Here is a 14,174-nt window from a genome sequence, read left to right on the forward strand (position 1 = left end):
CACAGGGTAAAAGAAAGGACTGTATTCTTTTTATTTACACAGAGGTTTTCTTTAGATGACAAAACATTGTTAAGCACCTTCTTCTTGATTCTTACAGCATCCCTATAAAGGAGCTGGAGCTGGACTTGGGAGCCCTAAAACCTTATCAATAAAATCCAGCTCTCTAGAATGTGTTCTTAACCCTGTTTGCCAGATTCTCTATATTACACTGCCTTTAAAACTCCTCTTACTGCTAAGCAATTATGCCAAGTAAAATCCTGCCTTTAAATCACAGTGTATTTTAGTTGAATTTCAAGCTGACTAAAGTATTTACAAATCAAAATTCTAATTCCAAATATCTTTAAGAGCCAGACCTAAATTTGGTATGTCATATAACAAAGACAGGCAAGAAGATCTTTGATTGGCAGTGAGGGGCCTCTTTTAGCAGTCTTTAATGTTAACTTTATAAAATGCAGAACAACACACCCTCTCACCATACACAAAAATAAACTCAAAATGGCTTAAAGACCTTAACATAATACATGACACCATAAAACTCCTACAATAGATCATAGGCAAAACATTCTCTTACATAAATCATACCAATGTTTTCTTAGGTCAGTCTCTCAAGGCAATAGAAATAAAAACAAAAGTAAACAAATGGGACCTAACCAAACTTACAAGATTTTGCACAGCAAAGGAAACCATAAACAAAACGAAAAGACAACTTACAGAATGGGAGAAAATATTTGCAAGTTACGTGACTAACAAGGGCTTAATTTCCAAAATATATTAATAGCTCATACAACTCAATAACAAAAAAACAAACAACCCAATCAAACAATGGGCAGAAGACCTAAATAGACATTTCTCAAAAGAAGACATATAGATGGTCAACAGGCACATGAAAATATGCTCAACATCGCTAATTATTAGAGAAATGCAAATCAAAACTACAATGAGGTACCACCTCACATCAGTCAGAATGGCCATCATTAAAAAGTCTACAAAAAATAAATGCTAGAGAGGGTGTGGAGAAAAGGGACCCCTCCTACACTGTTGGTAGGAATGTAAGTGGGTGCAGCCACTGTGGAAAACAGTTCCTCAGAAAACCAAAAATAGAATTACGATATGATCCAGCAATCTCATTCCTGGGCGTATACCCACACAAAACTATAATTCAAAAAGATATATGCACCCCTATGTTCACAGCAGCAGCATCTACAATAGCTAAGACATGGAAACAACCTAAATTTCCATTGACAGATGAATGGATAAAGAAGATGTGGAACACATATACTATGGAATAAAAAATGAAATAATGCCATGTTCAGCAACATTGATGCAACTAGAGATTATCATACTAAGTGAAGTCAGAAAGAGAAATACCATATGATATCACTTATATGTGGAATCCAAAATATGACACAAATGAACCTATCTATGAAACAAACAGAATCATGGACACAGAACAGACTGGTGGTTGCCAAGGGGGAGGGGGTTGGGGAAGGGATGGAATGGGAGGTTGGGATTAGCAGATGTAGCGTTATGAATGGATAAACAACAATGGATAAGCACAGAGAACTATATTCAATATTCTATGATAAACCATAATGGAAAATAATATTTAAAAAAAAGAATGTATGTGTATGTATAACTGAATCACCTTGCTGTACAGCAGAAATTAAAACAACCTTGTAATCAACTATACTTCAATTTAAAAATTTGACAAAAAATAAAATGCAGAACAATTTAGATGAGGGAAAGATTTTTAACAGGATGAGAAAGAAGTGGGGAGTATTTATTACCCAATCCAATGAGGGAGTTCCTGAGTGTCTACAAGTGTCATGGCAACCCTGAGAAATTCAGTTCTCATAGACTAAGATTGCTGAAGATTGGCTCTGAATCCTAGCACTTTTTTAACAAGAGAAAATATATTTTATGAAAGTCTTATTTTTTGTTCCACTTCTTCCATGTTTTATGCAAATATCAATTTATGATTGGTGGTAAAATTTTGCCTCATTTCCAGGGGTCTTTTTTTCCCCACGGATTCTTTTTTTCACTTTTGCCCTCAGAGTAGATGAAATGCTGCCCAAGTCTCCATGCAGTGTGGGGTTAGGGTAGATGGAAAACCCCTTCAGTCTAAGAAACCTCTCTGAAATTTTAGCTTAGGGACATAAAATTAAAGTTATTTTCACCATTATTTTTTCATTAGAGTTGTCATTTAATTTTTGAAAAGATGATGCATAAACTTGTTTTCGTTTTGTTTTGTTTTAGTCAAGCAGTATGTAAAGGGCCTACAATGAAATGTAAGCCCCTCTCCCCACCCTTGTCTCTAGCCACATAATTCCCCTTCCTAAAGGCAAATACTCTTATCATATTGTTGTATTCTTCTCAGAGATTTCTCAGCCATCTAACTGTACATATCTCCCCCCCTTTTTAAGCACACAGTGGTAGCGTACTTCATAGCCTCCTCAGCATATACCGCCTCCTCAGTACAGGTGTTACCAAAGGTACTGTGATTGTAAGGGGCAAATAAGATACTGATTTCCAACTAAGGAATAAAACAATCTGTGTAACAATCATTAAAAGAAATTTTTTCATTTGTCACCTGCGAAATTGGGGCTGATACAACCCATAGAAATTTAATTACTGTGAAGTAACTAAGTACTCTGAAATGCAAGAGAGGTAGGATTTATAATGTAGAGAGTCCTGGATCAGCCACCAGGACCAGGTTTCCCAACCAGTCATGTCATTAGTTGCACGACCTTAGCAAGCGATCTTTCTCTACACCTATGTTTTCTAATTTGCAAATGAGAATGATAGTGTCTTCCCCTGCAAAGGGTACTGTGAGCATCAAATGAGACATGGAAAACTAGCAATGTGCTGTATGGCTGTAAGTAACTTTCAGCCCATTACAATTATCCAGCAAGGGTTCAGTTCAAGATGACGATATAGGTAGATCCTGAACTCACCTCCTCCCACAGACACATTGAATCTACAGCTACATATGGAACATTTGTCCCTGAAAAAAACCTAAAAACTAGCTGAGCAACTCATACACATTGGGCAAAGGAGGAAAAAAGCCACATGGAAGCAGGTAGGAGCAGCTGACTTAAAATGTTGCCCTAAATCCCACCCCTGGTTCAGTGACCACAATCAGGAGGGAACTCAAAACCTGTAGCTTCTCCCTGAGGAGCGAAGGAACATCAGGCATCCTATCTTTTAAGACCTACACCTGAGAGATGAGCCCCCAAAACATCTGGCTTTGAAAATGATCTGGGCTTGCATCCACGAGACCCTCAAGGCTTTAGAAAGCTGAGAACTGCTTCTTAAAGGGCTCACCTACCCCAGGGCCCAGCGCAGAATCAGCTAATGGAGAGACTCCTAGACTTTACATGAAAGAGCTTCACTTGCTAATCTTAACGCATTAGCCTGAGGGGCAGGCATCTAATTTAATGCATCTAGGGCCCTGACAGGGTATCTCTAGGGACAGAGGCTGGCAGGCACCGTCTTCATGCTTTCCCACTGCTATGATCTAGAGTGCCAGTATCTCCCAGAGGGGAGCTTTTACACAAGTCTGGTGCCCTGGTTTTTGTAGCTGCCACCCAGGGGACACCCTTTGATCACCAGGCTCTGGAGACCAGGGGTCGTGTATTCCTGGAACCCACAGGACTGTAACAATCTGAGAGTGAGTTTTTGGCAGACTGCCACCTCCCAAGGCACTGCACTGGCAGCAGACTGAAGCACACCCCCAGTCTTTCTGATAAAGACCATTTGCTTATCCAGGAGCTTTGGCCTGAGGGGCAGGCTTCTGGTCTGGCACACTTCTTGGGTCCCATAGAATTGCTCTCAGGGAATGAGGCTGGTGGATGCCGTCTTTGTGCTGTCCCTCTGCCTCACTCTAGCTCACTGGTATCTCCAAGAAAGGAGCTTAAACACTTGTCCAGTGCCTCAGTTTTTTCAGCTGTTGCCAGGAGACACCTCTACATTGCCTGGCTCTGGTAACACTCCTGGGTCCCACAGAACTGAGAAAGGTTCTTAAACAGCTACCACCCTCAGGGCACAGCAAGAGGCAACAGACCCAGGAGCACAGTCTTCCCATGAAAGGCCTATAATCTTGTGCTGGAGCTTCAGCCTGAGGGCAGGCTCCAGGTTTGTCACATGTCTGGAAGCCTATCAAGGTGCTCTCAGGGAATGCAGGCCAGAGAACACGATTTTGTGACTTGCTCTGCCTCGCTACAATTTGTCAGTATCTCCCAGAAAGGAACTTACACACTTGTCTGGAGCCCCTATTTTTGTGACTGTAATCCAGGGACCATTCCAGATCGCCTGGCTCTGATGGCCAGCATGGCTTACACTTGTAGTCTGACAGGACTGTATATATTTGCATGCTTTAAAGTTGCTGCCTGAGGGTCTGGCTTCCAATCAGCCTGAATCTATGTGCTAGATAGTCCTCTTGGGACACTGACAGGTCTTGGAACACCTTCAACTACTAGGAGCTATTAAAAAATAGGCTGCTTGGACAATCACAAAGGCTTGAGAGACAACGGAGAGTTAGATCAGAGCTGGATGGTAAGTTTTATCTCCTACAGGAGGCCACTCCTTCAGGACTGGGAGAGGTGGCTGTTTCATCTAATGCATGGAAAGAACACAGGAAGTCAAGCAAAATGAGGAATGTGTTCCAAATGAAAGAACAAGATAACACCTCAGAAAAAAACCTTTACTAAACGGACATAGTTTAATCCACCTGATAAAACGTTAAAGTTGGTAAAGAATGGATGAACATAGTGAGAATTTCAACAAAGACAGAAAATATAAGAAGGTACCAAAGAAGAGACATAGAGTTGAAGAATACAATAACTGAATTGAAAAATATGCTAGAGAGGTTCAACATCATACTACATGAAGCAGAATAAAGGATCAGTGAGCTCAAAGGGAAATGGAACTCATCCAATCACAGCAATAAAAAGAAAAAAGAATGAAAAAAGCCAAGAGAGCTTAAGGGACTTATGAGACAACATCTAGCAGACTAATATTTGCATTACAGGAGTCCCAGATGGAGGAGAGAGAGAGAAAAAGGGGCAGAAAACTTATTTGAAGATATAATGGAGGACTTCCCTGGTGACACTGTGGTTGGGAATCCACCTGCCAATGCAGGGGACACGGGTTCAATCCCTGGTCCGGGAAGATCCCACATGCTGCAGAGCAGCTAAGTCCATGCACCACAACTACTGAGCCTGCGCTCTAGATGCTGCGAGCCACAACTACTGAGCCCATGCACCACAACTACTGAAGCCCGCACGCCTAGAGCCCATGCTCCACAACAAGAGAAGCCACCACAATGAGAAAGAAGCCCGTGCACCTCAACAAAGAGTAGCCCCCGCTCACCACAACTAGAGAAAGCCCTCATGCAGCAGCAAAGACCCAACGCAGCCAAAAATAAGTAAATAAAAAATAAATAAATTTAAAGAAAAAAATAGATATAATGGCTGAAGACTTCCTACATGGGAAAGGAAAGAGACATCCAGATCAGGAAACCCACAGTGTTCCAAATAAGATGATGAACCCAAAGAGACCCACACCAAACACATTATATTTAAAGTGTCAAAAGTTAAAGAAAAGAAAATCTTAAAAGCAGCAAGGGAAAAACAACTTGTTATATACAAGTGATTCCCCATACAACTACCAGAAAATATCTCAACAGAAACTTTGCATGCAAGAAAGGAATGGCATGATATATTCACTGTGCTGAAAGAAAAATACTTCCAACAAAGAATACTCTACTTGGCAAAGTTATCATTCAAAATTGAAGGAGAGAGAAAGAGTTTTCCAGATAAGCAAAATCTAAAAGAGTTCATCACCACTAAACTGGCCTTACAAGGAATGGTAAAGGGACTTCTCTAAGCTGAAAAGAAAGGTTGCTAATTAGTAACAAGAAAATATATGAAAGTATATATATCTCACTGGCAAAGGTAAGTATGTAGTTAGGTAGTGGATCAATCACTTATAAAGGTAGTATGAAGGTTAAAGACAAAAAAAAATAAAAACTATAACTACAAAAATTAGTTAAGGGATATACAAGATAAATAGATGTAAAATCTGACATCAGAAACATAAAACAAGGCAGGGGGGAGTGAAAATGTAGAGCTTTTGAATGTGTTCAATCTTCAGTTTTTTTAATCAACTTAAAAGTGTAAGTTGTTATATGTAAGTCTCATGGTTACCACAAAGTCAAAATCTATAGTAGATACAGTAATGATAATGAGAAAAATCTAAGCATACCATTAAAGAAAGTCATCAAACCACAAAGGAAGAGAGCAAGTGAAGAAGTAAGGAACAGAGAGGAACTATAAATCAGCGAGAAAGGAATTAAAATGGCAATAAGTACATACATATCAATAACAACGTTAAATGTAAAGGGATTAAATTTGCCAGTCAAAAGACAGAGTTGCTGAATGGAATAAAAAATAAGACCCATCTATATGCTGCCTACAAGAGACTCATCGCAGACATAAGGACACACAAAGACTAAAAGTGAAGGGATGGAGAAAGATATTCCGTGCAAATGAAAACCAAAAGGAAGCTGGGGTGGCTATATTTATATCAAACAAAGTAGATTTTAAAACAAAGATTGTAATCAGAGACAAAGGAGGGCATTACATAATGATAAAGAAGTCAATCCAACAAGAGGATATAAAATGTGTAAATATTTATGCATCTAACATAGGAATACTTAAATATATAAAACAAATATTAACAGACCTAAACAACTTGTTATATACAAGTTGTATATATACAACTTGTTATATAAACAGCAATACAATAATAGTAGGGGACTTCAGTACCCTACTTGAGTCAATGTAAAGATCAGATGGAAAATCAGTAAGGAAATGTCAGCCTTAAATGACACTTTAGACCAGATGAACTTAACAGATATATATATATATATATATGTATATCTTGGGCTTCCCTGGTGGCGCAGTGGTTAAGAGTCCGCCTGCCGATGCAGGGGACATGGGTTCGTGCCCCAGTCTGGGAAGATCCCACATGCCGTGGAGCGGCTGGGCCTGTGAGCTGTGGCCACTGAGCCTGCGCGTCTGGAGCCTGTGCTCCACAACAGGAGAGGCCACAGCAGTGAGAGGCCTGCGTACCACAAAAAAAAATATAGATAGATAGATAGATATAGATATCTATAGATCAGTATACACATGCCATCCAAAAGAAGCAGAATACATATTCTTTCCTAGTGCACATTGAATATTCCCCAAGACAGATTATATGTTAGGCCACAAAACAAGTTTTAATAAATATAACAAGACTGAAATCACATCAAGCATCTTTTCTGACCACAATGGTATGGAACTAGAAGTCAATTACAAGAAGAAAGCTAGGAAATTCACAAATATATGGAAATTAAACATGTTACTGAACAAACAATGGGCCACAGAATAAATCAAAAGAAAAATCAAAATTACCTTGAGACAAATTAAAATGGAAATAGAACATACCAAAAGTTAGGTGATGCAGTAAAAGCAGTTCTGAGAGGTATGTTCATAGTAATAAATGCCTACCTCAAGAAACAAGAAAGATCTCAAACAACATAACATCACACCTCAAGGAACTAGAAGAAGAACAAATAAAACCCAAAGTTATTAGAAGGAAGAAAATGACAAAGATCAGAGCAGAAATAAATGAAATAAAGACTAAAAAGACAATAGAAAAGATCAATGAAACTAATAGCTATTTCTTTGAAATGAAAGAATTGACAAAACTTTAGCTACACTCAGCAAGAAAAAAAGTGACAGAAACCAAATCAAAACAGTTAAAAATGAAAAATGAGACATTACAACTGATACCACAGATATACAAAGGATGGTAAGAGGCTTCTATGAACAACTATATGCCAACAAACTGGAAAACCTAGAAAAAATGAAAAAAATTCTCAAAAATCTCCTGAAATTGAATCAGTAACAAAAAAAACTCTCAACAAAAAGAAGTCTAGGAATGACTGGCTTCACTGGTGAATTTTACCATACATTCAAAGAAGATTAATACCAGTCGTTCTCAAACTCTTCCAAAACAGAAGAAGAGGGAATACTCCCAAACTCATTTTATGAGTCCATCATTACTCTGATATCAGAACCACACAAAAGGGCTTCCCTGGTGGTGCAGTTGTTGGGAGTCTGCCTGCCGATGCAGGGGACATGGGTTCGTGCCCCGGTCCAGGAGGATCCCACGTGCCACAGAGTGGCTGGGCCAGTGGGCTATGGCCACTGAGCCTGTGTGTCTGGAGCCTGTGCTCCACAACAGGAGAGGCCACAGCAGTGAGAGGCCCATGTACTGCAAAAAAAAAAAAAAAAAAAACACACACACACAAAGAAATCACAAGAAAAGAAAATTACTTGGAGGGGCTGAAGGGTGTAACCATGGCCAGGTCGAGTTCAAGATTTCAGGATGTGGACGTGCAGCAGCTGGTGACACAGAACCTGGCTTGAGGTACTGACCAGTATTTCACCCCCAGATGCTTTGGCACCTACATCAATGTCACCTCAAGAAGTTCGGGCACATCAAGTAAACTATGAATCTAACCTTCCTGGGAGAGCCCCTCTAGATCTGCTCCAATCCTGACTGAGGAGTCTCTTCCCCTCTCTTCTGCCATTGTTCCTGATGAACACAGAAGCAAAAATTCTCAACACAATGTTAGCAAACGGAATTCAGCAATACATTAAATAATAAAAGGATTGTACATCATGATCAAGTGGGATTTATTCCAAGGATACAAGGATGGTTTAACATCTGCAAATCAATCAACATGATGCACCACATTAACAAAATAAAGGCTAAAAATCATATCATCATATCATCTCAATAGATACAGAAAAAGCATTGGACAAAACTCAACATCCCATTAAGATAAAAATTCTCAACAAAGTGGGTACAGAGGAAATGTACCTCAACATAATAAAGGTCACATATGACAAGCCCACAGCTAACATCACAGTTCACAGTAAAAAGCTGAAAGTTTTTCCTCTAAGAACAGGAACAGGACAAGGATGCCCACTCTCACCACTTTTATTCAACATAGTATTGGAAGTCCTAGCCACAGCAGTTAGGCAAGAGAAAGAAATGAAAGGAATCCCATTTGGAAAGGAAGAAGTAAAACTGTCCTTATTTGCAGATGAAATGATATTATATAGAAAATCCTAAAGTCTCCACCAAGAAACTGTTAGAACTAATCAATGAATACAGTAAATTGCAGGATACAAAGTCAAAATACAAAAGTCTGTTGTGTTTCTATACACTAATAACAAATTATCAGAAAGAGAAATTAAGGAAACAGTTCCATTTATAATTGCATCAAAAACAATAAAATATCTAGGAATAAATTTCACCAAGGTGAAAAACCTGTACATTGAAAACTATCAGACACAACCAAAGAAACTGAAGAAGACACAAGTAAATGAAAAGATATTTCATGCTCATGGATTGGAAGAATCAATATTAATAAAATGTTCATACTACCCAAAGCAATCTACAGATTCAGTGCAATCCCTATCAAAATTCCAATGGCATTTTTCACATAACTGGATCAAATAATACTAAAACTTGTGTGGAACCACAAAAGACCCTGAACAGTCAAAGCAATCTTGAGGAAGAAGTACAGAGCTAGGGGCATCATGCTCCCTGTTTTCAAACTATACTACAAAGCAATGGTATTTAAAGCAGCATGGTATTAGAATTAAACAGACACACAGATCAGTGGAACAGAATAGAAAGCCTAGAAATAATCCCATGCATAAATGGTCAATTAATTTATGACAGAGGAGGCAAGAATATACAATGGGGAAAGGACATCTCTTCAATAAATGTTGGGAAAACTGGACAGCCACATGTCAAAGAATGAAACAGACCACTATCTTACACCATATGCAAAAATTAACTCAAAATGTTTAAAGACTTGACTATAAGACCTGAAGTCATAAAACTCCTAGAAGAAAACATAAGCAGTAAGCTCTAATGCTGGAGATGAGGTTTTGGGTTTGACATCAAAGCAAAGGCAACAAAAGCAAAAATAAACTAGTCGGGCTATTTCAAACTAAAACGCTTCTGCACAGCAAAGGAAACCATTTACAAAATAAAAGGACACCTACCAAATGAGAGAATATATTTGCAAGTCATATATCTGATAGGGGTTAATATTTAAATATATAAAGAACTCATGCAACTCAAGACAAAAAACAATCTGATTAAAAAATGGGCAGAAGTTCAGAATAGACAGTTTTCCAAATAAGGGATATACGTGGCCAACAGTTTCATGAAAAGATACTCAACATCACTAATCATCAGGGAAATGCAAATCAAAACCACGGTGACTTATCACCTCATACCTGTTAGAACGGCTGTTATTAAAACAAGAAATAACAAGTGTTGGCCAGGTTGTGGAGAAAAGGATCCCTCCTCCACTGTCAGGAGGAATGTAAATTGGTGCAACCACTATGGAAAACAGTATGGAGGTTCCTCATAAAACTAAAAATAGAGCTACCATATGATCTAGCAGTTCCACTTCTGGGTATTTATCTGAAGAAAACAAAAATGCTAACTCAAGAAGATATATGCACCCCTGTGTTCATTTGCAGCATTATTTACAATAGCCAAGATATGGAAATAGCCTAAGTGTACATCAATGGACAAATGAATAAAGAAGATATGGTGTGTATATACAATAGAATATTATTCAACCTTAGCAAAGAGTGAAATCATGCCATTTGTGACAACATGGATGGACCTTGTGGGTATCATGCTAAGGGAAATAAGTCAGACAGAGAAAGACAAATACTCTATAATCTCATTTACATGTGAAATCTAAACAACAACAACAAAGCCACTCTCATAGATACAGAGAACAGACTGGTGGTTACCAGAGTCTAGCAGTGGGAGGCAGGGGGAGGGTGAAGGTGGTCAAGAGGTACAAAATTCCAGTTATAAAACAAATGAGTCATGGGGGTCTAATGTAAAACATGGTGACTATAATTAATAGTACTATACTGCATATTTGCAAGTTGCTAAGAGAGTAGATCTTGAAGTTCTCATCACAAGAAAAAAAAATTTTATGACTATGGATGGTGACTATGCATGGTGATGTTGACTAGACTTATCGTAGTGATTATTTTGCAATATATACAAATATTAAATCATGCTGTACACCTGAAACTAATATAATGTTATGTCAATTATATCTCAATACGAAAAATAAAGAAGTAATTATTAATTAATTTTTAAAAATTATCCAGTAAAACCAGACTCAAAAGTCAAGGTTACAGGGCTTCCCTGGTTGCGCAGTGGTTAGGAATCCGCCTGCCAACCCAGGGGACACGGGTTCGAGCCCTGGTCCGGGAAGATCCCACATGCCACAGAGCAACTAAGCCCGTGAGCCACAACTACTGAGCCTGTGCTCTAGAGCCTGTGAGCCACAACTACTGAGCCCCTGTGCCACAACTACTGAAGCCTGCGCGCCTAGAGCCCGTGCTTGGCAACGAGAAGCCACCGCAATGAGAAGCCCGCGCACCGCGACAAAATGTAGCCCCCGTTCGTCACAACTAGAGAAAGCCTGAACACAGCAATGAAGACCCAACGCAGCCAAAAATAATAAAATAGAACTCAAGGTTACAGAGTTAGGTTATAAGCTTTCACTTCTAGAGTGTGATCTTAGTTTATAATACAACTGGCCATTCTTGATCTCTTCCTAGATACTATCTTACAAAAATAAGGTATTTGGTTCTCTATGCTTTGTACTTCCTTAAAGAGTTAATTAGTCTTAACTTGTAACCATTGAATGATTTTCATAAAAAGTTTTAAATTATTGGATGCCAAACATGAAAAGAGTTGATATGCAGACAGGGAAACTAATCTTCCTACCGACTAGCATAGTGAATGTCCATAATTACCGTCTACTAAGAAGGAAGCTAATTCACACAGCTGGAGATGATGATCAGCAAGTACACTCCAAACTCTGACATCAGAGCAGTTATAACACAGGCATACTCTCATTCTCATTGTACTGTTTTCAAGAAAGAGAAAAGGCCATCCTACTCAAAGTAACAAGACATTTTGGGAGGATGGGCATTTATACATCCTGGAATGGCAGAAATATGTTGGAAAATCTTGAAAATTCATAGCCTTTTCTGCCTCCCCTCCTTGATTTCACATTCATTCCAGAAGATATCTGGTATTGGCTTTTATCTCTGTGTTTCTCTAGAAGATTACCAAGGGGAAAAAAACCAAACTAAACTAAGAGTTAGCTTATGTAATTCAGTAAAGCAGGTGCACCAAGATATTTTGACAAAACACAGCACCATGTAATTTAAAGAAGTTGTTTTTATCAGCCAGCTATGTTAATTTCTACTCTATTCAAAACACAGAAAAATGTATTTTCCATAAATGAAACTATCAGTGGAGAAAATGAGAACTTTAAGCGTGTAAGAATATCTGTAAACAGTGATGAGTAAAAAATTGAAGTTAAGAAACTTTCCTTATTGCTTTAAGTTTGTTTGTAATTTTAGTAGAAAGAAAATGATGCAGGCAGAAGACAAAATTGCAGAACTCAACTTATTTAATCTCCTAGGCATCGATGTGTACAAATTTATATCTTTTTTATATAAACCATCTATCTCATTTAGAGGCCACAGAGAAGGTAAGCTTGCATACTGAGTGAATATTTGTTCTTGGTGGGGGAAATGTGATTTGGAAGGTGGCTTAGTTAAAGTAGCAGCCTGAAGACTATTCATTTAATTGGTAATATTACTACTCCTGGAAAGCAAAACTAGTCAAGAAAATAAGATCACTAGTTATTTAATTCCTGGTAAGTTTAAATATGTTAATATGTGACTGACATAGACATACACAAGCAGAAATGGTCACCCGCTTATCCAGTGAGCTGAATGTGGTTTTGTTCGCCCTTCAGGGAGATACAGCTCTGAGAGTGATGTGTGGAGCTTTGGCATCCTCCTCTGGGAGACCTTCAGCTTAGGGGTCTGCCCATACCCTGGAATGACAAATCAACAAGCTCGGGAGCAAGTGGAAAGAGGTGAGCCAAAGACACAGGGTAGCAGTGTTCACAGCCAGCCCGGGCAGTGCTGGTGCCGGGTCTGCATTTCCTGGGAGGAGGAAGAGAGTACTCTCGGGCACGCGATGGAAGAGGTGCTGGTTAATCTACTTTTGAACTTTAAGGATGGTGTGGCTCTTTACAACCAAACCACCACCAACAACAAAGACTTTAAAAGATAGGTCCCAGCTCTTTGAAAATAGAAAGCTCTAGACTTTTCTTCCACGCCCCCTGCCTGGCATGACACCTGCAAGCCTGTGCCATTCACTCTCTTCCAGGGAAATAGCAGATTGAGGAATACCACCTAGTTTTTATTCTATGCCAAATAAACACTGTTAATATTACTGCAAATTGAAATGTAGTTAGACTTCAGGAAGAAGTTGAGAATTTTGGAACAGTTCTGAAGAAGCCCTATGGTGTTCTCAGATCAGGGACAGGAATAAGCAGGTGATGGTGACACCCTCACGTGCACTTGTATAGTCCCCGGCTTTCAACAACAACAACAAAACACTTGCAACAAAACACCAGCGCCCTAGGGTCAGGCCTGTCAAGGGGGGCATGGTTGTAGAATCGGGTGTAGGAAGATGACTTCCAGCTTCCTTCCTCCCTTTTCCTACCGCTCCTGAGGCAGATGCACACAGGCACACACACACCACCCAGCACACTGCCGGGACACTGCCAGGTGACTTTGAATTAAAGATAATATTCTTCTCAGACTGTAAAGGAATATGCCTCATATTCATTTTTATTTCACTTTTAAATTAATGTTTATAAATCCTCATCCTTTTTCTCATCTTCAAAACCCTGAGTTGTAGAGATGATTTTTTTAAACTCTGCCTACAGCATCTAAAAGCAAATTCTGAAAGCAAATACTTAGAGCAACTAAAACATGCATTTGTATGTGATGTATCTTACATCAGACTTTGTGACAAATGAACAAACAGAAAATGGGTTCTTTGAACTAGAAGGTAATGATGTTGCTCTATTAATATTAAAGTCTGCATTACTTATAGAGAAAAAATCAGTTTGCCCTGAAATGAATTTTTTGTTTCTATTAACCAACAACATAAGGTACTAAAAATTGCAAACT

At 38.9% G+C, this 14,174-nt stretch overlaps 1 protein-coding gene and 1 long non-coding RNA gene across 4 annotated transcripts in view; one reads left to right on the top strand and one right to left on the bottom strand.

The window, feature by feature from the left end:
* Positions 1-14,174, top strand: part of FER (FER tyrosine kinase) — a 466,095-nt gene that overhangs the window by 447,613 nt on the left and 4,308 nt on the right. For all 3 annotated transcript variants that reach the window (XM_082651708.1, XM_082651707.1, XM_082651709.1), the window contains one exon: positions 12,944-13,066. In XM_082651708.1, coding sequence (XP_082507834.1) covers positions 12,944-13,066 — 123 coding nt within the window. The remainder of the gene's footprint in view (positions 1-12,943; positions 13,067-14,174) is intronic.
* LOC309820761 overlaps positions 1-14,174 on the bottom strand; it is a 96,499-nt gene that overhangs the window by 11,219 nt on the left and 71,106 nt on the right. The gene's annotated exons all lie outside the window — the stretch shown is intronic.

The sequence above is a fragment of the Grampus griseus genome, assembly GCF_964374135.1.
Source record: "Grampus griseus genome assembly, chromosome: 3".
Classification (NCBI taxonomy): Eukaryota; Metazoa; Chordata; class Mammalia; order Artiodactyla; family Delphinidae; genus Grampus; species Grampus griseus.